At 47.4% G+C, this 27,921-nt stretch overlaps 1 protein-coding gene across 2 annotated transcripts; it reads left to right on the top strand.

Annotated features, from left to right (window-relative positions):
- Window positions 1-4: 4 nt before the first annotated feature.
- LOC149872530 (cytochrome P450 2K4-like) lies at window positions 5-27,921 on the top strand. 2 transcript variants are annotated; one of them, XM_090030832.1, is made up of 10 exons: window positions 5-29; window positions 1,007-1,216; window positions 2,304-2,466; window positions 4,113-4,262; window positions 6,517-6,677; window positions 9,326-9,499; window positions 18,839-18,980; window positions 23,344-23,528; window positions 23,744-23,885; window positions 27,618-27,921. In XM_090030832.1, the coding sequence occupies exons 2-10, from the start codon at window positions 1,028-1,030 to the stop codon at window positions 27,803-27,805; spliced, it is 1,494 nt and encodes a 497-aa protein (XP_089886958.1). In that variant the 5' UTR covers window positions 5-29; window positions 1,007-1,027; the 3' UTR covers window positions 27,806-27,921. The 2 variants fall into 2 exon arrangements, with proteins under 2 accessions (XP_089886958.1, XP_089886949.1); XM_090030823.1 differs by lacking the exon at window positions 5-29 and adding an exon at window positions 725-845.

Raw genomic sequence — 27,921 nt, 5'->3', positions numbered from 1 at the left:
AGAGCCAGAAAATGCGGCTACGTGGCTGGGTATGTGTAACCTTTGAATCGGACTCTGCTCCCAGTATTTCTAAATTTGATGCCTACTACTTTATAGCAAAGCCTAAAATTCAGCAATAACCAGTGAAACTCAATGGGAGAAGCTCAGTCATGCGAGTAACTTCAAACACTAAACCTGGCACCTGCTCATTCAGATGTATTTGCAGGAAGAGAAAAGAAGGAAATAAAAAAACCCCAACATTTAAATCTCTATGCCTTGAAATCAAAATGATGCCTGAACATGTTTTCAAAAGTGATATGGAAACATGGGTTCCCTTCCTTTCCCCTTCCCCCTACATTTAATCCAGTGTTCAGGAGGAAACCAAGAAAATGGCAAGGCAGTTAGGATCCAAAGCCGTGAAGGAAGCTCTTTTAACTCAGGCAGATTCGTGGGTGAAAAGCTTTAATCCCACATCTGAAAAATTAGCAAGTGAAAATAGTGAGTGTGCAGTTTGTGTGGCGCTCATTCTCAAAGAAGCCTAAGGGAATTAGGCACTTTGCTCCAGAGAAAAGTTGGAAACAGACACTCATTTGGTGCCTTGTGCATGTTGGTCTGGCATGCCAGCTTCAGGGTCTAGTTAGGAAACATAACCAATTGTTTGCTGAATTTTTGGAATTTGACTCCTCTCATACAAACTGCTGACTGGACAAGCCTCCTGCCAAGGAGGCTGCATGTTTATCCAAGAAAATGAAACATTTACAGACTTGTCTGCTGCCTTGTTATGCTGGCTATTTGAAACAGGAATCAGGAACACGCTGTTTGTATTACATAGTGGTGCCTGTTCCCTTCTGAATGTGAATTGTTAGGTGAGGTGGGAGCGGGTTAAATGATTTTGCAGTCACAGGAGAGTTTGAGTCCTTTATTATATGCAATGTTTATGTAGTTGCTAGTGAGTTTCTGCATTTGGTTTTCCAGCAAAGACCATTTATTCTCTTTCTCTCTCAATTTTGGATTTTAACCTCTCTAGCCAACTGTTTGTTGAAGAGAAATGGATTGGACTGATCCCACTGGGATATGCCTGGCATTGGTCATGACTCTTCTGTTTATCATGAAAATTGGGAGGCTCTGGAGCAGCAGCAGTAGCAGGAAGGACATCCCTCCAGGACCAAGGCCCTTACCCATCATTGGAAACCTGCACATTATAGACCTGAAGAGACCCTACCGGACTCTCCTTGAGGTAAGTCTTCTCTCTTCTCCATAACTATTTAGATGCTAAGGGATTTTGTACAGCTTTTGGGGATACCTGGGATCTGGCTCCATCTGTGGGTTTAGGGACCCAATGTGATAGTGACTCTATTTTAAGTTCCTAATGACGCTCCTTCCTTGGCTTCTCCTCCCCTGCTTGTGGTGGCACCATTTTTCCTGCAGCCACTGCTCCCCACTGTGGTCCTTTTATGAGCTGTCCTTACAATTCCTGCCAGCACAAGTGAAAATATTTAAAGGTGCCCACAAACATGAATTCCATTCCCACAAACTGGTCCAAAGGAGGCAGAGTGGTAATGGATTGCCATTTCTTGTAGGTGTGTGAATTATTGTATTTTATCACCTAGACCACACCTGGGTACATACTATATGCATTATTTTTAAAAGGCGGGGAACAAAAAATATTTCTAGTGTTCGGCTGCATAGAGCAGAATCATAGAATCATAGATTCTATTCTGCATAGAGTAGGGTCAAAGCTTAATCTTCAGCTGACTCACCCTCCCTCTCCTGCTTAACTAAAGGTGAAGCCCTGGCTTCTGGTAAAGACTGGTGTCTATGGATGGACTTATGATTCTGAAAAGAGATGAAGAGTGTTTAGGGCTGTGAAATAGAAGGAAAGAGACCAGGAGCATCTGGTAGAAAGCAAAATTTCCCTAAGAAAAGTTGTCTTGATTAGTGGAATATCAAGATCATTAAAAAGAAGAGCAGATCATTAACAGCTGTGGAGTGAGTCATTAAGTCAAGTGACCCTCTCAACTTCCTGAACTGTAATACCACAACTGCTGCACTGTGGAGCAGAAATCAAAGTAGGGTGCTTCTATATTGGGCAGAAAATCAGCTTCCCTGCTTAATACATGTGGCTGTGGCAGATGGGTGGGGAGAGGGGCTGATTTTGGGGGAAGATGTGTGTGAAATGCAAAAAAAAGATGGTATTCTTTCTGCATTTCAACTTTTTCAAGCAAAATGGACCAACTCCATCTCTGATACAGCTCCACTGACTCCAATGGATGGATCTGGCCCACTGCTTTAAATGTTTTTCTTTTCTTCTCTTCCCAATTAAGCTGTCAAAAACTTATGGCTCAGTTGTCAACATTCATATGGGAATCAAAAAGATGGTGGTACTCTCAGGTTACGAGACGGTGAAGGAAGCTCTGGTGAACCAGGCAGATGCATTTGCAGAGAGACCTAAAATCCCAGTATTTGAAGATTTTTCCAAAGGAAAAGGTAACTTAGTTTTCTTCTTCATAGACCAAATTTAGTTGAGGAAGGAAGTCAAGTTTAATCAGGTGGTTGGAGACTGCTTAGGGAGTATAGCTGGCCCATCTTCACCTGTCTTCCGAATAATGGCTGGAATCAGTGTGCTCCATGTCCCAGTACACAGCTGCAATTGGATCGCTCTTGGGCTATGCTTTGTTTCTCTAAAACAGGGGTGGGCAATCATTTCAGCTGGAGGGCTGCTTAACCAGTTTTGGTGAGCTGTCCAGTCCTGCAAGGGTAGCCCTGCCTCTTGACAGGTGCCTCACCCCTTGCTAACCATCTTGGGACCAGAAAACTCACCTCCTAACCCCTGACCTTTGTTACTGGAGGTCCCTCCCTTTGCCCCAGAAGTATTTCTTTTGGGAGGGGTGGTTGCCATCTTGGAAATGGAAGAAACAAAAAGAATTGCATACTAAAAGTCAATCATCTACTATAATATATTTAAATTGTATTTAAAAAATATTTTTGTCCTGATCTATGTGTGTTTGTATAGAGAATATAGAGGAGATTGCACAATAGCTCAAAATCAAGGGGAGTGTGGGGTTGGGGGAGTGTGGGGTTGGGGAGTGGGGGGGTGTATGTGGTGGGGTGTGGAAGGTGTGTGTGGGGTCTGGGTAGGGTGGGGGTGTGGGTATATATGTATGAGTCTGGTGGGGGGTGCGGTGCATGGGAATGTCTGTGAGGGTGTGGGTGTGTGTGGGGGCTGGGGTGTATGTGGGGTGGTGGGGATGAGTGGGGGTTCCAGAGCCACATATGGCAGCAACGTGTGGTGCTACCTGGGCCTAGACCCATAGCGTGTAGGTCTCTGCTCGAGTCCCTGGCCTGATGTGGGGTCAGCATGTGGGGCCAGCCCTGCCAAGCCCCATAGCGCACAGCTCCCATGCTCCCAATGGAGTCCCCAGCCCCACGTGGCAGCAGCATGCAGCCCCACCTGGCCCCATAGCATGTGGCTCATGCGTTCCCACAGGAGTCCCTAACCCAACATAGCAGCAGCTATGTGTGGGGCCAGCCCTGCCAGACCCAATACTGAATGACTCCCTGCATTCCCAGCCCCCCTCCCCCACTAGGAATCCCTGGTCTAGTGGGGTCCTTACCCAGTGGGGCTGAGAAACAGCAACAGGGTCACCAGGCAGATGCTTCTTGTTGCTAGCACCCCTCCCTTGGAGCTGGGGGTGGGTCAAGGCAGGCTGGGGTCGGGATTTATTGCTCGGGAAGCAGAGCTGGAGATGCTGCTGCAGGGGCACTGGCACAGGCACCTTCTCTACAGAGGTGCCAGCTTTCAGAGGGGCAGCCAAAGGCCAGGGCCAGTGCTAATTGTTTTTTGGTTTTGGGAGAGGCCCTATGGGCCAGGTGCCTTTTGAGCTAAATCTGGCCCTCAGGCTGTATTTTTCCCACCCCTGCTCTACAGCATGCTGTTGCTGAGGGTTTGTTTCCTCCACTGAAACAAATACAGACTTGCAAACTTTTACATGGTTTGTGCATTGGGAGTGTTGCTTTACCATCTGGCCCTAACCTAAACAAATACTGTGGATAGAAGAGTGATGTCTTTTGTATTTCTAAGAAAGCATTGCTTTGAATTACTCTTCTGACTTGAAACCTTCCCTTCACTTCAGGTATTATTTTTTCACATGGGCAAAACTGGAAGGTGATGCGAAGATTTACCCTCTCAACCTTACGGGACTTAGGAATGGGCAAGAGGGTCATTGAGGACCAGATTGTTGAAGAGTGTGGCTATCTGATAGAAAAGGTTGAATCTCAGAAAGGTAGGTTGGAGCTTAGGTTCAGAAAACCTGTAAAATTTTGGCTCGTGCTACTTAACAGCTGCTTTTGTTTCATCCAACTTCCCCCATTTAGTAAATGCCACGAATCTTGCTGGTTTTTTTCTGCAACTGTTGGAAGAAGCGAAAGCCATTTTATGAAAGAGAGAGTTTTACAGCACATGGATGCCACATTTTTCTCTCGGGGGCAGCCAACCATGGAACTGTGAAAGGCCAAAAACACTGCCCCTGCTCCATCCCCAATTTTAGGGACTTAAACATAGGACCCTGTACTCTTCTAACCATGATCAATAAATCAGGAACCAGGGGCCAGAGTGTGACACTAGCAGAAATGATATGTCCCCTTTGGGTGCAGCTCTTTCATTAGTGATAAATCTTGATCCGTTCAGGGCCATCAGGAATTGAAGTGGGAAGGAAATTTAGGAGCAGAAGACAATATAATAAACACTTTTTGCTCTGTATTTTATCACAAACCTCCGAAGTCCCCTGGCTGAAAGATCTCTTTGAATGGGGAATATATTTTAGATTTACAGGTTTCCTTAGCATAATGCAGTATTAGTTCTTACCATTTTTGTGCATTGCAGTAAGCAGTTGCTATATGATTAGAGATGGCTCTGCAGATGTGATGGCTTGGAGCATCTCTCTATGTCCAGTTTCTGGGCTCTGTTTGATTGTATGATCTCCATATGTGTATGCCCTTATGGCTGGTTTTTGCTGAGCACTTTCCCCATGCTTCATAGTTTAAGTATAGGGATACTGATGCCAAAATAACCAGCTCTGAATGGTACAGCCATTAAGGATTGTTCAGAAAGTACCAAGTGTTTCTCTAGGAAAATGACAGGATGAATGTAACAGAGGGAAAAATACTTTTTTCACGTCTAGCCTCCAGCTAGAGGTAACAAATAAACTGACCATCTGTTGGGAGGTCTTGTCCTCCCTGGGGCCAGACTGAGACTGACCTGGAAAGTCACATAGCAGAGTGGACTGGAAATTACAAAAGGTCCAGTCGTAGTCTGAGCAACTGCATCTTGTAGCTCAGGATTCAAAGAGAAGACGGAGGTGGAGACATGAGGTTCAGGAGGACTAGAGCTAGAACCTTAAAAGGACACCGTTGAAATCCCAGGGTGCTTACACATATGCGGCAAGGCTGCTGTGACGTCCAGCACGTTAGACTAGATTCGATTAATTGAGTCTGCTGAAGCATGTAAATTGATAAACTCTGGCAGCCTCATGCATTACGTGTATCCATGGCACGGCACATCTCAGCATTGAGAAAATGGTGATGGCGCACTGTGGACTAACACACATTTGTGCTTTAGTTCAAAGCACAATGCAGCCATTTTTTCAATGCGGAGGCATGCTACGCCACTGATACATGTGATGCGTGGGTGCTTTTAATTAGTGTGGCGTGCTAATTAAAAGTGCCCTGTGATATGTCAGGAGCAGGTGTACAAATGCCCCCCAAGACTGTTCAAAGGTGATAAGGAATTGGGGCAAGGCATGGCATGCAGGGTTCTTCTTAATTATTTTTTCTTATTTTCTCTCTTGTGCTGTCTGAAAAAAGCAATTGGTTTGGAATTCCTTCTGTTTATACTGTCACACTGGTTGTAATGGTCACATCCGCTGGTCAAAGGCCAATGCTTATGTACCCCTGACTGGTTAATAAACTGTAAAACAGTGTAACCCCTTGATAGCAGAGTTTTGGAGAAGGTATGCTTCAATTCCTGAAGATGCTTGGGGTTCCAGCTTCCAAGGCCAGTGAACTGTGAGAGCAAAGGATACATACACATGCCTCTTCTGTCCTCAGCTTAAGTCTGGCAGTCATGGATTTTGACCAATCCCTTATGTCCACAAGACGTGTATGTATGTGCTCAACAACCACACTTGCTTAGTCTGCCTGACTGCAAAGCTGAGCGTAGAATTCCTCTGGGCATGTTAGTGCCAAAAACTCTCCATAGACAAGAAAAACACAGGCACTTAGATGACCTGGAAAGAGCAGAATGTCACTGTTAATCTCTCTTGATCCCTGTTTTCCTCGTATACACGTCTCATCTGTTTTGATTGCAAGCTCTGTGGAGCAAGGGTAGCTCTTACTACGAGTGTGCACAGTGCCAAGCACAATAGTGTCCTGATCTTACCGTGGAACATTATGTGCTACAGTCATATGATGAAGAATAATAATAACCTCCTATTAACCATCCTATTTCCATAATCTCTTCTTTGATTTGAACATTTTTAGGAAAGCCCTTTGACCCCGTTATGGTAATGAATGGAGCGGTGGGTAATATCATTGTATCCATACTACTTGGAGAGAGATTTGACTATGAAGACCCCCAATTTGTTAAACTCCTACATTTGATCAATGAAAATGTGCGGGTTACTGGAAGTCCGTCAGTTGTGGTAAATTTGAATATTTTAATATTACCGTTCAAATCAATGCATCCTGTTGTATGGCCGCTGCAGAACGTTAATCTTTCCTATTAATCAGAAGCAGTCCAACAAACTGGAGGATAATACACAGGTCCAGGTCAGAACTTCTTGCTTTACAAAACTGAGTGCTGCAGTTCCTGTCATGTAGCAGGCTGTATCTCCAGAATCGTTCCACGGCCCCTGCATCAAATCATGAAGTCATAGCCAGAGTGGTAGTAATGACAAGCACATGAACATCAACAACAGTGTGTGTGTGTGTATTTGTGTGTGTGTGTGTGTGTGTGTGTGTACACACTATCTATCCTTATCATCAGTATTATCATGAATACTAATGATGATGATGTTTTGGTCTCTCCAGAAAGGCTCAGGATAGTGCACAATAACTGAAAATAGCTCATAGGATAAGAAACAACACCAGACTCCCCAGTTCAGTTCACAACCTAAAACTTGAAACTGCACCCCGTCCCATCTCGTTCTCACTTCTCTGAGAATTTAACTTCAGAGTACAAACCCTCTAGTGCACTGCAATGGAGCGTCCCAATCCCCATCTTGTACACAAAACCTCTTCCTACTCCCCTCCTAATAGAGAGACTTTAATCTGCAGTAGGTTAGATGCATATCCTTATTACAAAAAAACCCAGGTTAGTTAGCTGTTATTGTTATTTAAGATATTAAATTAAAAAAGTTGTAATGCCTTTTTATAACTATTAGGCTAAGTACAGACAGCCAAAAAGTCTTGAGGCTGAGTCAATTCAGTCTTTGCAGGTTAGTTTAAGCTGCAGAGATTAAACTGAGAAACAACTGGACAGACATTTACTTTTAATTCAGAAAATGCAGCCATGTGCCTGCAGTAGCTCAGGTCAGAAGCTGGGGTGGAGGGGGAGGGGGGGCAAGAGCTAGGCCAGTGTTGCCAAGTTCACTTACAATACGTGGAATTGGGCACATAGCCAGCATGGGCTGTGCACGTTTACTTTCTCTTCCTGCTGCCCTTGAGGTCTCTGGGATTTGCGCTCCAGAATCACAGCCACAGGACTCTGCAGGGTTGCTCATCACTTCTTCCCGCTTCCAGGTGCCTCTGGGATTTGTAGTCCACAGTTGCAGCCAGCAGTAGCTTCAGTAAGTTTAGCAGGGCTAGGCAACTCTGTATTTAAGGGGAAAGGGGTTTGGAGCCCCCTCCCTGGCACCAGACCCCAGCCAAGGTTTGTCTGAGGGGGACAGTGCTCGCCTCTGTTCCCCCCTCCCCAAACCCCTCTTTGCTGGAGCAGACAGCACTGCTCAGCCCAGGGCTGCAAAGCATGCTGGGGGACCAATTTAACTTGAAATCAGGAAGGGGTCTGGGACAAAAGTTTCATAAACTGGTTGGACCCATATCAGTTAAGTCTAATACTATTCAACCAGGTTTATCTTAAACCAGTTTGGGCTATTTTCAAACTAGTTTATGTGCACTGAACTTCTGTTCTGTTGCAGGTTTCAACCAGTTTCTGGTAACTTAAACCAGTTTGTGGGCAACTTCTGTCCCTAGCCTTACTGGTGTTAGTTGGGTATAAATGTGAATGATATTCTAAACTGAACAGTTCTCTTTTTCATTTTGATGTTTGTATTTGGAGATGGTTGCAGTCACAGCAGATGGTCAGGAGAGAAGCTTTTCTATGCTGCTGTGTTTGGTTCTTCCCCCAGCAAAGAGTAACTTCTTCAGCCTCTTGTGGCTTAATGGGGGGAAGGGGAAGAAGGCTGGACATGTTCAGGAGAGGGGAGCCAAGTGGGTGGGTGTCTGTTTCTAAGTGAAGTGTGTGTCCTGATTCCTGCAGGACTGAGGAGCACAGAGCTCTCATGCCTCTTCTTGCTAATAGGTAACACTATAATGCAATAAAAAATGGTAGGCCATTACTTGCACAATTTTTGATTTCATGGAATGTTTTGACAGTTTTGACTGCAGTTAAATAATAGGTGGCCAATTGACTAGTCAGTTGACAATATTTGGTCAACTGATCATAGTCATATGGTCTTTCCCAGTGGCTGTACCTTTCCATGATGTCTCCAATAGTATTCACAGTTCTAAGGCATATCGGTCTCACTGACCTTCAAGGAGAATTCCTGCAGCTGCTCCTCATAAAGCATGCTGGAAAGTGAAATGTGATAAAGGATTTTGTTTGAAACTTGAGACTTTTAGATTTGGCTAGCTCAAGTCAGCACGTGGAGGGATGGGGCCTGTCCACACAGCTCCTGTGCCAAGCCAGGGTGGGGCGTTGAGATGTACATCCAAATGACTTGCTCTTACTCAGCAGACCTCAAATCTGAAAGTGGGGGGACATAGCTGCTTCAGCACCACGCTGAATAAATGTTTCTGATCAGTCTCAGGCTCCCTGCTCTTGTGTGTGGATTAGCAAGCATCTAGGGCCACTCTAGGAAGGCTCACATAATGAGGAGTAAGGGCTTGGCTGATGATTACACCCCAAGTTCTCAACACATGAGCTTACTGTGCCTCAGTTATATGGTCAGCAAATGAGGCATAAAAACATTCACTTTCTTTGGTGGAGTGCTTTGGCCTATAAAAGTTACCTGCTCATGAAGTATTCTCAGCACTTATTTTTGTTTTCTCTAACTTCCTTTATTTTTAGATTTATAATCTATTTCCAGCCCTTGGATTTCTCCTGAAGGGCCACAAGGTTGTTCTTCGAAACAGAGATGAACTACATGCTTTTTCACAGGTTACGTTTATAGAACATCTCAGCAAACTGGACAGAAATAACCAGCGCAGTCTTATTGATGCTTTCTTCATAAGACAGCAGGAGGTAATGGCGCTGCAGTTTCTTCTGACTTGCATGTTTCCTTTTCAGACCTGATAGTAAAGAGTTTAGGGAAAGCATGTACCTACCAAACTAGCCAAACTTCACAAGTAGCTTGCTGCTGTTAGCCCTTTTTTAACCAAGGAGCGAATGTCTACATGCACATTGAATTTGAAATAGGCTTACTGCACACTAAAAATATTGCACAGTAAGTCGATTCAGGAGCACATTTACAATGGGAAGTCCCATTGACACTCAGCTATTTTTTAGGGGCTCATTGACATGGAGCAGCTCCTGAGAGCTGCTCTAATTAAAGCTCTCCCCCTCCCTCTTGCCCCTCCACTGAGCATGTGTATAGGTGTCAATGGGATGACACTGATGGCAAGAACCATTAAAAAACAGCTCAGTGTCAATGCGACTTTTCCATGTCTTACATGTTTTCTATTGTATCAAGGTTTAAGGGTTCAGCCTCTTGCAGGATTCAGGGCCTTGTTACACATTGGACTTTCAGCTGAGAGCTGATTTTAATTAAAACACCCACAGTGTCCTGTGCATTCAGCAGCTCACATTTCAAAATGGTGGTGGCGGCCCTTTAACTAAAGCTTGTTTGATGAGCTCTATTTAACGTGCCCCCACCACCATTTTGAAAGGCGGAGACACTGAATACATGAAATGCTGCAGCACCCTGGAGCATTCTCATTAGAACTTGATTAATTGATTTCATAGATTTCATAGACATCAGGGCTGGAAGGGACCTCGGGAGATCATCGAGTCCAGCCCCCCGCCCAAAGGGCAGGAAGTCAGCTGGGGTCATAGGATCCCAGCTAGATAAGCATCCAATTTACTCTTGAAGGTGTTCAATGTAGGTGCTTGAACCACCTCCGCTGGCAGACTGTTCCAGACCTTGGGGGCTCGGACAGTAAAGAAATTCTTCCTTATGTCCAACCTGAAACAGTCTTGCAGGAGTTTGTGACCGTTCGACTTAGTCATCCCTTGGGGCGCTCTGGTGAACAAACGTTCCCCCAGATCCTGGTGGTCACCCCGATAAACTTATAGGTGGCCATCAGATCACCCCTGAGCCTGTGCTTTTCCAGGCTAAAGAGTCCCATGGCTCTCAGTCTACAATCGTAAAATCTGTTTTCCTGACCTCTGATCATGCGCGTGGCTCTCCTCTGAACTGTCTCAAGCTTCTCCACATCGTTTTTGAATTGTGGAGCCCAAAACTGGACGCAGTACTCCAGCTGCAGCCTCACCAAGGCCGAGTACAAGGGGAGAATGACGTCCCGGGATTTGCTCGAGAAGCATCTATGGATGCACGCCAGCATTTTGGTCGCTTTACTAGCCGCAGCATCGCATTGCAGGCTCATGTTCATCTTGTGGTCAGTGATGACCCCCAAGTCTCTTTCTTCTGTAGTGCTATCCAACGTAGCACTGCCGAGCCTATAAGGATGCTGCAGGTTTTTCCTCCCAAGGTGGAGAACCTTGCATTTTTCGATGTTAAACACCATGAGGTTCTTGTCTGCCCCTTTGCTGAGCATGTCCAGGTCAGCCTGGATGACCCGCCTATCTTCTGGCATGGATGCTTTGCCCAAAAGTTTGGTGTCATCGGCGAACTTGGCCAGTCCACTCCTGACTCCAATGTCCACATCATTAATGAAGATGATGAACAGGATGGGTCCCAGGACAGAGCCTTGAGGGACCCCACTGGTCACAGGGCACCACGATGAGTGACTGCCATCAATTACAACCCTCTGGGTCTGACCACGGAGCCAGTTTCCCAGCCAGCGGATCGTGGTGGAGCCAAGGCCACAACTGGCCAGTTTGGCCAAGAGGTGATCGTGGCATACCAGATCAAAAGCTTTTTTGAAGTCAAGATATATGACATCAATCTCTTCTCCCTCGTCCAGGTGATAGGTCACCTGGTCATAGAAGGAAATGAGATTGGTCAAACAAGACCTACCCGCAACAAACCCGTGCTGGCTATCCCTTAGGATGTTAGCCTGGGCCAGTCCATCAGGGATGTCCTCCTTAATAAACTTTTCTAAGATCTTCCCCAGGATAGAAGTCAGGCTAATAGGCCTGTAGTTAGCCGGATCCACTCTCCTCCCTTTCTTGAAGATCGGCACCACATTGGCCTTCTTCCAGTCTTTGGGCACTACACCAGAGCGCCAGGAGTTTTCAAAGATCTGTGCCAGGGGCTGGGCTATGACGCTTGCCAGCTCCTTGGGTGCCCTGGGGTGCAGATTGTCAGAGCCGGCTGACTTGAAGGTATCCAGCTTCTCAAGGTGTTCCTTCACGAGGTCAGCATTGATGGAGGGTAGGGGATCCCCATCACCCAGATCTCCCTGTCCCATAGCAGGCATGCACGTCCCAAGGGACTGATGAAAGACTGACGCAAAGTACCTATTTAATAGGTTGGCTTTTTCCTGGGCGTCAGTTGCCCCATCTGGTTTAGCAGGGGTCCAACATTGCCCTTGCTTTTCCTCCGGCTCCCCGCATATCTGGAAAAGCACTTTTTGTTGTCCTTGATGCTTGAAGCTAGTTGGAGTTCAGTTGCAGCCTTGGCTTTCCTGGTTTGCTCCCTGCAGCACCGGACCAGTGCAGAATAATCCTCCTTGGAGGTGAATCCCATCCTCCATCCTTTGTAGGCTTTCCTTTTTAGCCGTAGGAGGTCCGCTAGGTCCCTGGAGAGCCAGGGGGGCTGCTGTGCCTTCTTGCTGCCTTTCCTCCGTGTTGGAATAGATTTAGCTTGTGCATTGAGGATCACTTCCTTGAGAAGCAACCACTCTTCTTGAACTCCCATCTCCCTGGGGTCACGGTCCCTGAGGGCCTGACCGACTAGCCTCTCGAGCTTGTCAAAGTCGGCTTTTCTGAAGTCAAGGACTTCTGTGTTGCTGACTGACTTGCCAGCTTTACGGCGGATGGTGAAGGTGATCAGCTCGTGGTCGCTGTCACCCAACTTCCCATCGATCACTAGGTCACCGGTTAGGTCGTCTCCCATAGCCAGTACCAGATCAAAGAGTGCTTTGCCTCTCGTTGGCCCATAGACTTCTTGAGTCAGGTAGAGGTCATCCATGGATGAGAGAAAGCTTTGTGACCATTTGGATTTTGCTGAGTGATCTTCCCACAAGATGTCTGGGTAATTGAAGTCAGCCATGACAACCAAGGTCCTTGAGCAAGCGGCCTCAGTCAGTTCCCGGGTGAACTCCTGGTGAAGCTCAGGACTTTGAGTGGGAGGTCTGTAGTAGACTCCCACCGTTGTGTCCCCTGTGCCGTATTCCCTATGAATTTTTACCCAGAGGGTCTCTAGCTGTCCATGCCGGTCGCCAACATCAGCTTGCAGGGACACTCAGCTTTCCTTTACTTAGAGAGCTACACCCCCACCCCTTTTGTCAACACGATCCCTCCTGTACAGGGTATAGCCCTCTATACCCGTGGTTCAGTCATGGGTGGAGTCTCACCAGGTCTCCCTTATCCCAATGACATCATAATTCTTTGCACTGAGCAGGAGGATGAGCTCCTTCTGCTTGTAGCCCAGGCTCCTGGCATTAGTGTACAGGGTTGCTCAGCGTGCCAGCAGTGGCAGAATTCCCCCCATCCCCCAGCGGGCTTAGTTTAAAGCCCGGTGGAGCAGGTCAGCCAGCCTGGCTGAGAAGAGCCTCCTCCCCAGGGGGGAGAGGTGGAGGCCATCTCTTCCCAGCAGCTCGCTGCCTCTCTTGGCAAAGATCGGGCTGTTGTCATGGAAGCCAAAGCCTTCCAGATGACACCAGCTCCGCAGTCTTTGTTTCACTGCGTGGTTCCTCCTCTCCCTTCTCAGCCCATAGCCCGAGACTAGGAAGATCGACAAAAATACCACCTGAGCTCCCAGACCCCTAAGCCCCTCTCCCAAATCCCGGTAGCGCCTTATGACCTGGCTGGGGGTGCTCCAAGCCATGTCATTGGTGCCCACGTGAATAAGGAGCATGGGATAGTGGTCTGTGGGCCGGAGGAGCTCTGGGATCCTCTCCGCAATGTCTCAGATGCGGGCCCTCGGGAAGCAGCAGACTTCCCGGGCTAAGGGGTCGGGGCGGCAGATTGCCCGCTCAGTCCCCTGCAGGATGGAGTCTCCCACAACAAGCACCTTTTGTTTTGTCTTGGGGAGAGCGGGCGCAGTAGCTGCAGTTGAGCCTGGGTTGCCTGCGGGAGCTGGCAGCTGAGCAGGCTCTGCTGGGGCTGCAAGAGGTGCAAACCTGTTGCTAAGCTCCGGTGAGGGAGGGGCCTTGGTGCGGCGGGCCTTCGGGCCCTTGACCACCTTGGTCCATGTCCCTGACTGGGCAGAGCAGGAGGTCCCAGAGTCCTCCTTAGTCCTGGAGGGAGACGGTGCTCTACCCTGCAGCTCCCGGGGGAGAAGAGCCTGGCAGTAGGAGTCTATCTCCTGCTCTCAGTCCCTGATGGCATACAGTCTCTGGACTGTGGCCTGGAGCTCCTCCAGCTGGCGTGCCAGAGACTCCAGTAGGGAGCAGACCCCGCAAGGGGAGGTGGCCATGCTCCCAGGCCCCAGTGCCTGAAAAAGGGTCAGGCAGCCCCCGCAGCCAAGAGCTAGGGGCTGCATTTGCGTCGAGCCCGGAACCATGGGCTCCGTCTGGGTGGCCGTCTCTGAGGTGCCCAATGGGGGGGCTGCAGAGCCCGAGGGGACCCTTGGGGTGCAGCGTGTGCCCATCTGTGTCATGCCTGTGATAGGCTGGCTACAGCTGGGACTGACTACTCTGGGGGGTTTGCAGGCAGGGTCTCGTGCCCTCCCACGCCCTCTCCTGCGCGAACTCTGCACTACCTCGAGTGCCTGTTTATGTAGCCTGTTCGTGCGGCTCCGGTCGCATGGCTCCCTGGGGGGCTGGGCCAAGTAGGGGCCTGGGCGGGGGCTTGACCTGGCCCGGCTCCACGCAGCCGCCTCCTCCCAGGGATCGAGGAGTTAACCCCTTCCCACCATGAGCCCACTTACCTCCGGCTGTGCTGAGGTTCAGCAGGGGGCTCTGCGGCTGCTGAGGGGGTGTCTGGGGGGCTTTGGGGGAGCAGGGGTGCAGCGGGCTTTCACCCGCGCATCTCTCACCACTCCAGAGCCTAACTAATTGAGTCTGCTCTGATGTGTTTTAATTGGAATGTATTGGAGCATGTGTAAAAATGCCCAGTAATCTAGTGCTTCAGTCTAAGCCTTTACATACATCCATGACTGTATGGGGTCAAGAGCTCAGACCTTTGTAGACTAAACCTGGGTGCAGAAAAAAAAATTGCATTTCTCAGGGCATGTGATCAAAGCCTTCTTGGATCAAAGTCTTTTTTCTCACTTTTTATTATATAGACCAGTCGTGACCAACCTGTGCCACAACTGCCACTAGTAGTACAAGAAGCTGATGTTCATAGTTCATAGTTCATAGTAGATAGAGTTGGAAGGGACCTAGGTAGATCATCTAGTCCGACCCCCTGCCTTGGCAGGAAAGAGCACCGGGGTCAGATGACCCCGGCAAGGTGCTCATCTAACTTCCTTTTAAAAATCCCCAGGCTAGGAGCCTGCACCACTTCCCCTGGAAGCCGGTTCCAGGCCCTAGCCGCCCTGTCTGTGAAGTAGCGCCTCCTAATATCTAATCTAAACTTACCCTCCGCCAGCTTGTGACCGTTATTCCTGGTCACTCCTGGGAGCGCACGGGGGAACAGGGACTCCCCCAATACCTGCTGATCCCCCCTGACCAGTTTGTAGCAGGCCACAAGGTCCCCCCTTAACCTTCTCTTGTGGAGGCTAAACAGGTTCAGGTCCCGTAGCCTCTCCTCATAAGGCCTGCCCTGCTGACCCCTGATCATACGAGTGGCCCTCCTCTGAACTCTTTCCATATCGTCCACGTCCCTCTTGAAGTGCGGCGCCCAGAACTGGACGCAGTACTCCAGCTGCGGCCTGACCAGTGCCGCATAGAGGGGGAGGATCACCTCCCTGGACCTGCTCGAGATGCATCTGTGGATGCATGACAGGGTACGGTTGGCCTTCTTGACTGTCTCCCCACACTGCCGGCCCATGTTCATCGTGGAGTCAATGACGACTCCAAGATCCTTTTCCGTCTCCGTGCTGGCAAGAGGGGAGTTCCCCAACCTGTAAGTGTGGTGCCGGTTCTTCCTCCCCATGTGCAACACCTTGCACTTATCAGTGTTAAACCCCATCCTATTCTCATCCGCCCACCGTTGCAACCTGTCATGGTCAGCTTGTAGCCTATTGCACCCTTCTAGTGCACCCACATCCCCCCACATCTTAGTGTCATCAGCAAACTTGAACAGGGTGCTTTCTACCCCCTCATCCAAGTCACTGATGAAGATGTTGAACAGTGCGGGCCCGAGGACCGAGCCCTGCGGAACCCCACTGCCCACGTCCTTCCAGGTCGAGAAGAACCCATCCACTACCACCCTCTGGGTGCGGCCCTCCAACCAGTTGGCGACCCATTTGACTGTGTGGGCATTGACACCACAGTCTCCCAGCTTTTTGATGAGGACAGGGTGAGAGACAGTGTCGAAAGCCTTCCGGAAGTCCAGAAAGACTACATCCACAGCAACCCCTGCGTCTAATGATTTGGTGACCTGATCGTAAAAGGCCACCAGGTTGGTCTGACAAGACCTGCCACTGATGAACCCATGTTGGTTGCCCCTGAGCATGCATTCCCCCGCAAGGCCCTCCTGGATGTGTGCCAGGATAATTTTTTCAAAGAGCTTACCCGGGATTGAGGTAAGACTAACTGGCCTGTAATTTCCCGGGTCCTCTTTTTTTCCCTTTTTGAAGATAGGGACCACATTGGCCCTCTTCCAGTCTTCCGGCACCTCACCAGAGCCCCACGAGTGCTCATAGAACCGCGCCGGGGTCCCGCAATGACCTCGGCCAGTTCCTGTAGAACCCTAGGGTGAAGATCGTCCGGACCAGCAGACTTGAACATGATCATGGCACATGATCCCTGGGTACCAAGTTAAAGGGGGGTGGGGGTGCTAGCAGTGGGAGTCAAAGGAGCACTTGGGGACAGTAAGGGAATCAAAGGAATGCTCAAGGGAGGATAGAAATCAGAGTGGTGCTTGCGTAAAGGGCAGGGCAGGTAGGGGAAAGGGATCAGCGTGGCAAATAGGGAAGGGACAGAAGTCAGAGGTCACTGCTGGCTTGAGGGTTTGGCTCCAAAAAAGCTGTGGGGTACGTATTGACAAATTCATTGTTGCCACATTCTGGTGGCAATGGGATTTGTCGGCACTGGGCGATGATTATTACAGATTCACAAAGATTCACAGAAGTTTAGGGCTGGAAGGAACCTTGGGGGAGTATCAGGTCCAGCCCCCCTGCTCTGGGCAGGGAAGACTGCCGGGGTCAAATAACCCCAGCAAGGTGTGCATCCAGTCTCCTTTCAAAGATCTCCAGGGTAGATGCCTGCACTACCCCCACTGGGAGGCTGTTCCAGAGTCTGGTTACATAAACTGTGAAGTTTTTCCTTATATCCAGTCTGAAACCTTCTTCTAGGAGTTTATAACCATTGCTCCCAGTTTTCCTCTGAGGTGCTTTGGTGAATAGTTGTTTGCCTAGCCCCTGATGCTCTCCCCTGATATATTTGTAAGCTGCTACCAAATTCCCCCAAAGTCTTCTCTTTTCCAGACTGAACAGTCCCAGAAGTGTCAGCCTTTCCTTGCATGGCTTGCTCTTCAGGCCTCTAATCATATGAGTGGCTCTTCTCTAGACTCTCTCAAGCATCTCCACATCCTTCTTGAAGTGTGATGCCCAGAACTGGATGCAGCGCTCCAGCTGTGGCCTCACCAATGCAAAGCAGAAAAACTTCCTTAATTTTGCTTGAGATACATCAGTTAAAGCATGCCAGTGTATTGTGTGCTCTGCAAACTGTAGCATCACACTTGTGGCTTGTAGTAATTTTATGGTCAATTATGAGCCCCAGGTCCCTTTCAGACATGGTGCTAACTAGCGTAGCAGCACCAAGCCTGTAAGTTTGTTGTGGATTTTTCCTTCCCAGATGGAGCAGTTTATACTTCTCAGTGTTGAACAGCATCTGGTTCTGGTCCACCCAGCCAACTAATCTGTCTAGGTCCACCTGGATCATCAGCTTACCCTGATACGTGGCCGCACTTCCCCAGAGCTTTGTGTCATTGGCAAACTTTGCCAGTGTGCTTTTCACCCCACATCCAGTTCATTGGTGAAGATGTTGAAAAGCACTTGTCCAAGTACCAAAACCTGGGGGACCCCCTGGCTACTTTCCACGAGATCAACATAGATTCATCTATTAGTACTCTCTGGGTCCAACCCCGCAGCGTTTCCCACCCATCTGACTGTTGAATTGTTGAGCCCATAGTCCCCTAGTTTTACCTTAAGAGCCTTGTGGGACACCAAGTCAAAGGTCAAAGTCACTCATTAGACTGACACTCTTATACTTTGGACTTGGCTTGTGGCATGCTTGCTGAAATGTTGGCCACCACTGAAACATATTCAAATAATGTTTCTTAGCTTGTTAAGTTACAGCTTCCCAGTCATGGCTGGTGAGAGAGATTTTGGGTCTCACTATTTCCTGCTGGTGGGGGAGCATCCCACCTCCCCTTTTGGAAACAGGAAATGGAGAAATTCATATTTGAATTCTACGCTCAGTTTGTAAATGTTGAAATCCATTTCTTGGAATGCAAAACTCTAGAACTTTTGGTTCAGAGATGATACCTTATATTAGAACAACTAAGAAATCGCAAAAAAAATCTTTTTCTGCAAGCTTTTGGATGCACACACCTTTCTTCAGGCTGGACAAATCCAAGATAGTAATAATCCTCTTACGTAGAAAATAAACTTAATTTTGCACAGGGGAGCTTTGAGGCTGGAAGTCTGTTCCCTTGGGTCTGTGAGAGTCTTTTGTGTGAGTTGGTCTTTGATGTGTAGATAAGGTTGTTCTCATCCCTGGTGGTGTCAGGAAGGCAGAGACGCTCAACAAATCTTTCCTTCTTGTTCAGCAATGAAGCTTATATTTCCAAAATAATATAATAAGAAAATATTCATACATTATTAGTATATATTATTAATAATACATGCAGTTAATACTATTATATTAATAATACATACTATATTATTAATACTAATATAATAATAACATATTTCCAAAATAATAATGCTTCTGGTTTATTTACACATAGGTAAATTGCAATTATTATTACACTATTATTTTAATTTCTATTAAGAAAGAAAATTATCATAATTTGTGTGTGCCTCCCAGGGTTGGGGATTCAGTACAACTGTACCCCCATTCTCTCTCTCTCTCCATCATGGGCTGTTTCTAATGGAGACCTTTAAGTCTTATTTTTTGCCTCCAGGAAGAAAATGACACAAATAGTTATTTCCATAATAGCAATCTAAAAGCCCTCATAACCAACTTGTTTACTGCTGGCTTGGAGACCACTTCCACCACGCTGCGCTGGGGCTTGCTGCTAATGATGAAGTACCCTGAAATTCAGCGTAAGTGCTTTTAGGAAAACACAGTGGTGCTCAGCACACTGCATATTGAACTGGGGAACCCCCAAACCAAGGTGCTAGTAGCTTGAGGTAAGACAGTGAAGCCCTTCAGTAGAGAGCCATTAATAACTCCATGTCCTCTGTGGCTCAGCTTGTGAATGAGTTAGGGTTTTATTTCCTTGCAGCCAGATTTTTATCTCAGTGGGCATGTCTACATGAGACACTAAATGTGCAGTAGATTAATTCTACTGCGCATTAGCGCATCACGGCAAAAGCTGTGGTTCCGCACATTTAGTTAATACCTGTTATTACAGGTACTAAACTTAATGCACAGTAACCATGGCACATTAATACACGTGTAGACATGCCCAGTTACACCTATGTAAATATGGAGCTGTTGGGTGCTGGTCAATGGAAGTGCTTTCCTCTTGCAACTTTATAAAATTCAGTCTACCTACATCAACACAGCTCTCCCGGGTTAAGGGCTGTTACCCCTCATTTGCTGAAGGAAAGGGTCAATAATGCACTGGATGATCCAGACTTTGGCTCTTGAACACAACAATTATTGCTTTTGTTATAAGGACATATAAAATAACAAAAGAATTGCAATTTATTGGGTGAGATGATAGGTCCATCTTACCCAGTATCCTGTATCACAGTGGCAGAGAGTGGATGCCAAAAGGGAGAGTGAAATGTGTATGACCAGGTTTTCTTTTAGGGCTGTGTGATGCTTTGGTCCCTGATTCAATACAGCAGAGACTTGTCCTGATTCGGAGGCTGAATCTCTGAATCCAAACTGAATCAGAGGACCCTCTAATCTCTCTGAATCGAATTGGAACCCTCCAAATCATTATGGAGAGATTTGGAAAGATTCGGAGATTTGGACATACACACAGCTTTAAATGTTTTTTCTACATAGCTCTAGGTAGCAGGCGGTTTATGTACACTGTGATGCTGGGATGCATGGAGTGTCCCACAGAAGTGCGGGGGAGGGGGGGGCGTTCCCCAGTGCACTTGGCAGCAACCCAGAAGTGGACCAGAAACACTTCTGGTCCATTTCTGGGTCCACCAGGGAACGTGCTGGGAGGCTCCCCGGCACCCCCTGGCTCAGTGACTGGTGCCTCCTGGGTCTGGGGGGGCACCTGTTGTCCCCCCACAGCTGATCACCAAGCCAGAGGGGAATGGGGGGGGTCCCCCAGCGTGCTCCCCTGTGGACTTGGAAGTGGACTGGAAGTACTCCGTGGCTGACCGCCAAGCACGTGAACAGCCCCTCCCCCGTACTCTTGTGGGAAGTTCCATCTGCCCCAGCATTGCAGTATTCATAAACCACATAAATACCTCAAGGTATGTAGAAAAAATGTTTAAAACTGTGTCTGTGTCAGAATCACCGATTCCCAGAATCAGCATCATATCTTCAGATTCAGATTTGGCCAAATCGAATCGGGGACAGTGATCCGAATCAGCGAATCGAATCACTGTCCCTGATCTGGGCTGAATCTGAATCGAATAGGGCCCACTTTGCACACCCCTGGTTTCTTTCTCTATTTCTCTCTCATTTGCAGCCTCCAGCTTTTAGTCTAGGAAGTTCTAACACTGTATCCCTAACTATCATGCTCAGTAGCTACTGATTCCCCTTTTCTCCAATCCCTTTTTGAGCTGGCTAAACTGCTGCTGTTGCCATTGCTGCCTTATATTTTCAGCCATTTTTCAATTTCCTTCCCTGTCACATTTCTCTTTAGCTCTTACAAATAAAGAAACATTTGTTTCCATTTTTCCAACACTGTTTCCAAAGTTCATATGATAACCCTCTTGTGATTTCACTCAGGGAACTTCCTTCCTGAAGGCTGCTTCAGAGAATCAGTATATAACCCCAAACACGAACAGGCCACCATGGGGGAATCTGAGAGGAGGCCAACACAGGAATCTCCCCCACAAATGAAGATAAACACGTTGGAAAAATAATCCCTCATAGTCACAGGTCACATGACTCCAAGAGTCTTTTTTCTAAATAAGTATGGTCATGTGTGTCACAGAGCACCTCGGTGCTCTGCTCCTATAATGAGGGGAGGTATGTAGCAGGGTACTGAGATGCCTGCTACTTATGGAGCAGTAAGTAAGGAGCCCAGCTGTGGGTTGCTAGGGCAACCTCTGTGGGTCAGCTGACAGGAAGGGGCAGGGCCTGGCTCCTAGATAACTCCCAGGCTGAGGCCAGACAGGGAGTTAGTTCCCTGCTAACAGCCATAGAGGAAGGAACTCTGCCGGACTGACCAAAGAGGGGAGGCTAGACCGCAGGTATAGCTGTGAGACCGGGGGAGGGATGTGGCTGGACTAATGTTATAGTCAAGCAGCTTGAAGTTATGTTTTATCCAAGATGCTTGACTTTCTGTTTGTTGTTTACAACTGGAGGACTGGGTGAGGCTATTAGGGGTTGGAGGAGGCCTCATAGGGGCTCCACAGTAGCATGGGGACCCTGGCGCCAGAGAGGGCACAGCATTCAGGGGTGCACTGACCCCAGCCACGAGAAGGGGAGTGGAGAATTGGAGGCCAGATAAGGCTGAGGCTGCCTGAGCCCAGCAGGGGGTCAAGACTCAGAGGAGGAGAGTTGGGGGCAGGCATGGCTACGGCCATCTGAGCCCCAAGGCTACGGTAACCCCAGAGCAGGGAGCAGTGTGATAAGTGACCCAGAGCAAAGGGGGCAGTGAGAGAAGCCCTGAGGCAAAGGGGGCAACGATTGATGAGCCCTGGTGGGGCGCAAGTTGTGAGACAAGGGCACCGGAGAGCTAGAGAAAGCACGGAGAGTGAGACTGACCGAACAACGTCCGGTACATCAGCAAGGCTTGGGGCATGGTAAAGGAGCCACGCATAGCCCATAGGTCTGGGGTGCACCGAGTCACACGGTACAGAACAGGGGCCAGGATACAACAGAGCACCGTGTTGAAGGAGACAAAAGGCAGCCTCCCATATATATATAAAAGATCAAGACATGGTGGGCAAGAATGAAGGTGCTTTGAGACAAACTTGGCACGGTAGGGGGCGCTAGGGGAGATCATTGCCACCCCTAGGACCCCACGCTGTGACAATGTGATCTAGTGTGCTGATCATGAGATGCAAAATCAGGCACTCCTGAGCTCTAAATTTGACCTGATTTTGACCACATCTTCCTGCTCATAATAGGAGGGTGCAGAGGTCTGACTAGTTACCATTTATTAATTGAGGAGGTTTGAAGTAGATTGGTGTGGCAGAAGATCCGTTTCATAATGAATTGCAAGAATTCAATATGAGGCTTTATCCAGTCAGAACAAAAACCAACTGTTAAAAATTCTCCCCCAAATAGTAATTACTATATGTTACTGTATAATGCTATAGCATATTACTATACAGTACTATTACTATCTATATTAATACTATGTAATAACATATTAATAATATATTATTATACATTATATATAACTAATAATATACATGTTGTTATATATAACTAATAATATATATAAGTTATATATACTGTTTAATAATATACTATAGTATTATAGTATGTAAATAAAATGTGGAATTAAAATCAAAATTAGAACAGAAATTGCTTTTAGAGAGAAATGAAATGTTTTATCATCCTCTCTCTATTTACATATAAATATATATTTATATATAGAAAGAAGATGATCAAAACATTTCATCTCTCTAAAAGCAATTTCAGTTTTAATTTTGATTTTAATTCTGTATTACATTACCATATTTAAAAGTAAATATGAAAAAGTCAAACAATTATTCATCAAAATGGAATATTTTTGCTCCAAAATGGTTAATGAAGTAGATTTTTTCCAAAACAATGTGAGCTGCTCATTTCAATTTCATCAAAATATTCTTTTCAACTTAGCCTTTTTGCTACATAAGAACACAAAGGGCAGACATTTCAACATAAAAAATACATATTTTTTTTTTCTGAAAAGGCTGACATTTGATGTTCATTAGAATTGTTTTCTAGTTTTCTTCTAAAGCAACATTTTAGCAAACTCAAAAGGAATTTGTAAACCATTCTGATTTTGACAGAACTTTATAGTATAGGATACTGAGAGTCCATCAGAGTCCCTCTCTTCAGCTTGTGTTAAATGGCTGCATATTATTATTTGGCAATTTAATGAAGTGAGTAGGTTATTTATGTATCTTCAGAAGCTCTCCATTCAGTTTTGATAGTCCTGAGCAAATACGATAAGGTCAGCACCCCATTATTTCTGGAAGTAGAGAAATTTCTGACAGTTGTCTGTATGGTTGCAACGTGATTTCACGTATTCCGTAGCAGAAACATACAGCATTTCTTTGGAATCAGGGAGTTCTGGTCTCCTCCTTTAACATTTACAAATGTTTGCAGAAAAAGTCCAGGAGGAGATCGAGAGAGTCCTAGGATCAAACCTTCCACGTATAGAACATCGTAGTAAGATGCCCTACACAGATGCAGTTGTTCATGAAATTCAGAGGTTTGCTAACATCCTGCCAATGGACTTGCCTCATGAGACTACAAGAGATGTAACTTTAAAGGGCTACTTCATCCCAAAGGTGAGCTGTTGGCAGCACTGCTTTGCATCTCTTTTCTTATTGTCTTTATTTTTCTTAACCTTAAACCCTCTGGAGTCCGGGCTCAGTTAGTTCTTTTTAAATCAGACTGGATCAGATGTCCTACTGCAGTATTGACAGGATTTATTGCTGTACTTTTTCAAATGATCAAATGACCATATTCCTCCGTGGGATAACTCTACAAATTTGATTTCCAGGGAACTTACATTATCCCCCTGCTGGCCTCTGTGTTGCAAGACAAATCTCAATGGAAGAAGCCGGATACTTTCTATCCTGAGCATTTTCTTGATGCTGAAGGAAAGTTTGTGAAGAAGGAGGCTTTCATGCCTTTTTCAGCAGGTACCTTCTGTTTTCTATTTACTGCTGAGAGGGAAAGATGGCTGAGTCAGCAAGTTATAACCTCATCCAGTGGCTCTGTCTATGTCAACGCCTAATATTTCCCTAACTGTCCCTTTTTTGGGACAGGTCCATGTTGGATTCAGTATCCCCCCCATTAACGTAAGGGGGTGTGGTGATGAAGGGGTTAATACATCTTGCTAGAACTCGAGAGTTATGTGTATGTGCAACTGACTCTGCACTCCTGCCGTAGGCTGCCCTTCTGCTGACCTCACTCTGCACTCCTGCCACAGGCTGCCCCTCTGCTGACCTCACTCTGCACTCCTGCCACAGGCTGCCCCTCTGCTGACCTCACTCTGCACTCCTGCCACAGGCTGCCCCTCTGCTGACCTCACTCTGCACTCCTGCCACAGGCTGCCCCTCTGCTGACCTCACTCTGCACTCCTGCCGTAGGCTGCCCCTCTGCTGACCTCACTCTGCACTCCTGCCGTAGGCTGCCCTTCTGCTGACCTCACTCTGCACTCCTGCCACAGGCTGCCCCTCTGCTGACCTCACTCTGCACTCCTGCCACAGGCTGCCCCTCTGCTGACCTCACTCTGCACTCCTGCCACAGGCTGCCCCTCTGCTGACCTCACTCTGCACTCCTGCCGTAGGCTGCCCCTCTGCTGACCTCACTCTGCACTCCTGCCGTAGGCTGCCCTTCTGCTGACCTCACTCTGCACTCCTGCCACAGGCTGCCCCTCTGCTGACCTCACTCTGCACTCCTGCCACAGGCTGCCCCTCTGCTGACCTCACTCTGCACTCCTGCCACAGGCTGCTCCTCTGCTGAAACCAACTGTCCTTAGAATTGGTGGTTCAGACTCAGGAGTCAGAGGTGAAGTGTGGTCCTTGCCACATTGCCTAGTCATGTACCATTGGCTATGAAAACTGGTATCCCCTGCTCAGCTAGTCCAATGGGCTTCTAAGCTTGAGCAGACCTTTGATCCTAAATGGAACACTATGATGTCCCTAATGGCAAGAATATATATAAATTGTGTTTTACTGGGCATATGTTGGGCATATATTGTTGAATTGGGCATATGAACATGGGCCGGCAGTGTGGAGAGGCAGTCAGGAAGGCCAACCGCACCTTGTCATGCATCCACAGATGCATCTCGAGCAGATCCAAGGAGGTGATACTCCCCCTCTATGCGGCACTGTTCATGCTGCAGCTGGAGTACTGCATCCAGTTCTGGGCGCCGCACTTCAAGAGGGATGTGAACAACATGGAGAGGGTCCTGCTGAGGCCACTCGTATGATCAGGGGGCAGCAGGGCAGGCCCTATGACGAGAGGCTACAGGATCTGAACCTGTTCAGCCTCCACAAAAGAAGGCTGAGGGGGGATCTAGTGGCCTGTTACAAACTAGTCAGAGGGGACCAGCAGGCACTGGGGGAATCCCTGTTCCACCGAGCACCACCAGGAGTGACCAGGAATAACGGTCACAAGCTGGCTAAGGGTAGGTTTAGGCTAGGTATCAGGAGGCGCTACTTCATGGTCAGGGCGGCTAGGATCTGGAACCAACTTCCAAGCAAAGTGGTGCTGGCTCCTACCCTGGGGGTCTTTAAGAGGAGACTTGATGTACACCTTGCTGGGGTAGTTTGACCCCAGTACTTTTTCCTGCCATGGCAAGGGGTCGGACTCAATGATCTGCTCAGGTCCCTTCTAACCCTACAAACTATGAAACTATATATTAGGCATATGTCTAGGAGTGCCCATCTGGCACAATGTATTGTGTGGCCCTATTTTAAGGAGAGCGTGCATTGACTTTAATGGGACAAAATCAATTCTTATTGATAAGATCTGTCCAAACGTAAAGCTTTACGAGGCTACCCAATAAATCAACCTAATAGGTGAAAGTAGTGCAAATCATGCCAGCTTGCTTGTTAGGTGGAGTTTATCAGAGTTGCAGGGCATCTCTTTTCAGTGACTGGCACTGCTGGTCTCCTGAGGGCAGTTTAAAATGTTGTTTTTGACTAGCACTGAACAAAAAAATGTGATTTACAAAGATTTTGAAAGCAGATTCATCATGTGGAAATAGACGCATGTTTCTTTCTTTTTTTTTGATGGTCTCCATAAAACACAGTTGAAATTTTTTCATTTTTAAATACTGTGATTTTTCCAATAGGAAATTTCTGACATGTGGGGCAAATCTACATGTGCTATTAATGCTATAAAAGCTTACTGTGCAGTAAAATACTGCGCAGAAAGCCTTCCCTGGGAGCATGTCTACATATGCTTCCTGTTGGGAGCAAATCTCCCAATGGGAGCAGCCAGGTACAGGGCTGCTCCTACCCTGCCTACAGCAGTCAGGGGGGCTCCAGGATTCCCCTGGGGTGCTAGCCTGCGGGCTGGCAGAGAGTATGTGGCCACTCTCGATGTGCCTGGGGCCTATTTGGGTAGGGAATGGCTAGAAGCTGCCCTAGAAGTGAGACAGCTCCCAGCCTCTTGCTGTGCAGGGAAGCAGAGAGCTCCCCAGTGCTGGTTCTGCTCTGCTTCTGGCTTCTGTGGGGAGCAAGGAGCTGAGCAATGCTGGTTTAGGGGAGTTGGGCAGAGAGCTACTCTGTCCCAGTGCTGCTTGGCTCCTGGGAAGTGCTGGGACCTGAGCAGCACCATGACTGGGGGAGCTCCGTGTCCCCTGTGGTCCTCTAGGGGCAGGAGCAAATTTGCCCCAGTTAGCAACTACACATGCGCTACCATGCAGTGTCTATTGCACAGCTAGTTTGCTACTTGTATTTATAGGTAGTAGCTAACTGCTCAACAGACTAATTTACTGCATGGTAAATGGTGTATACGTGTAGATGTAGATGCTGATGCTTTACTGCACAGTAGATTAATCTACTACACAGTAAAGTATCTCATGTAGACACACCTGCAGAGTTGGATGCTTATTTCACAAATGGACTTTAAAAATGTGACCAATCTGGTCAATCCAAAAATAACAGATCAATAATCAAAGAAAAGTCCATTTGACCCTAACAGCTATTTCCATAGCAAACGGCCCACAGCAGAATGATATGGCCAGACCCATAGCCAATCTTCTTTAACTTCTCCAGGCTAAATGACCATCGGGGCTCCTGGTTTTCTCTGATTTAAAAAAAAACAACTTTTTTTTAAATTAAAAAAGTAACACAAAAACCCACGTTTCCCCATGAAAATGAAATGTTACATACCCAGACACACACACACACACGTGTGCTTGTGTATAGTACTGCTTCATTTTAATCATGGAAAAATGTGGATTCTGGGTTCCTTTTTTTAAATTTGAAAATCGGGGATTTTTTATTTTATTTCAGAAAACCAGGATCCCTGATGACCATGGACTCATTTACAGCTGGGTCACCTGGGAGCACAGAGACTATGGAAGTGTTTAAGAGTGGGTTAGATACGTATTTGACTGGGATGGTTTAGTTGGGGGTTGGACTAGATGACCTCCTGAAGGCCCGTCTAGCTCTACTGTTCCATGATGATATAGCTCCAGAGTCCGGCTTGGACATATAGCTCTGAAAAAGTAGGAGAACACCTTAATTTCTCTGATGTCTCACCTCTCATCCCCTTGATACCTGGCATAGATGTTTATGCTCTGAATTAACATCAGTTAAGTGAGAGGAGAAGCTGGCCTGTGGCATTCATTTCTCTTTCCTGTTAAAGAAGCAGCTGCTTTCAGCGTGCCCTGTTGTTTGTGTGTTTCCTTGCAGGTCGGAGGATCTGCATCGGGGAGACTCTTGCCAAAATGGAGCTCTTCCTCTTCTTCACGAGCCTTCTGCAGAGGTTCACGTTCCAGCCTGCCCCTGGCGTTTCCCGCTCGGCCCTGGACCTCACCCCTGCAGTCGGGTTTACCACACCCCCAATGCCCCATCAGATCTGTGCAGTGCCCCGGTCCTAGGGTTTGCAAATCCCCTTTCTTCCCATCTATGTTCTGTGCTGCAGCTCCGAGGATACAGTGAGATTCAGTCCTTTAGGTAGACCAATGCTTCATTAAAGCCTTTTCCTGGCCCTTTA

This window comes from Crocodylus siamensis, chromosome 1, assembly GCF_052110815.1.
Source record: "Crocodylus siamensis isolate JL-2025a chromosome 1, ASM5211081v1, whole genome shotgun sequence".
Taxonomy (NCBI): Eukaryota; Metazoa; Chordata; order Crocodylia; family Crocodylidae; genus Crocodylus; species Crocodylus siamensis.
This window is presented reverse-complemented; position numbering and strand designations above follow the sequence as displayed.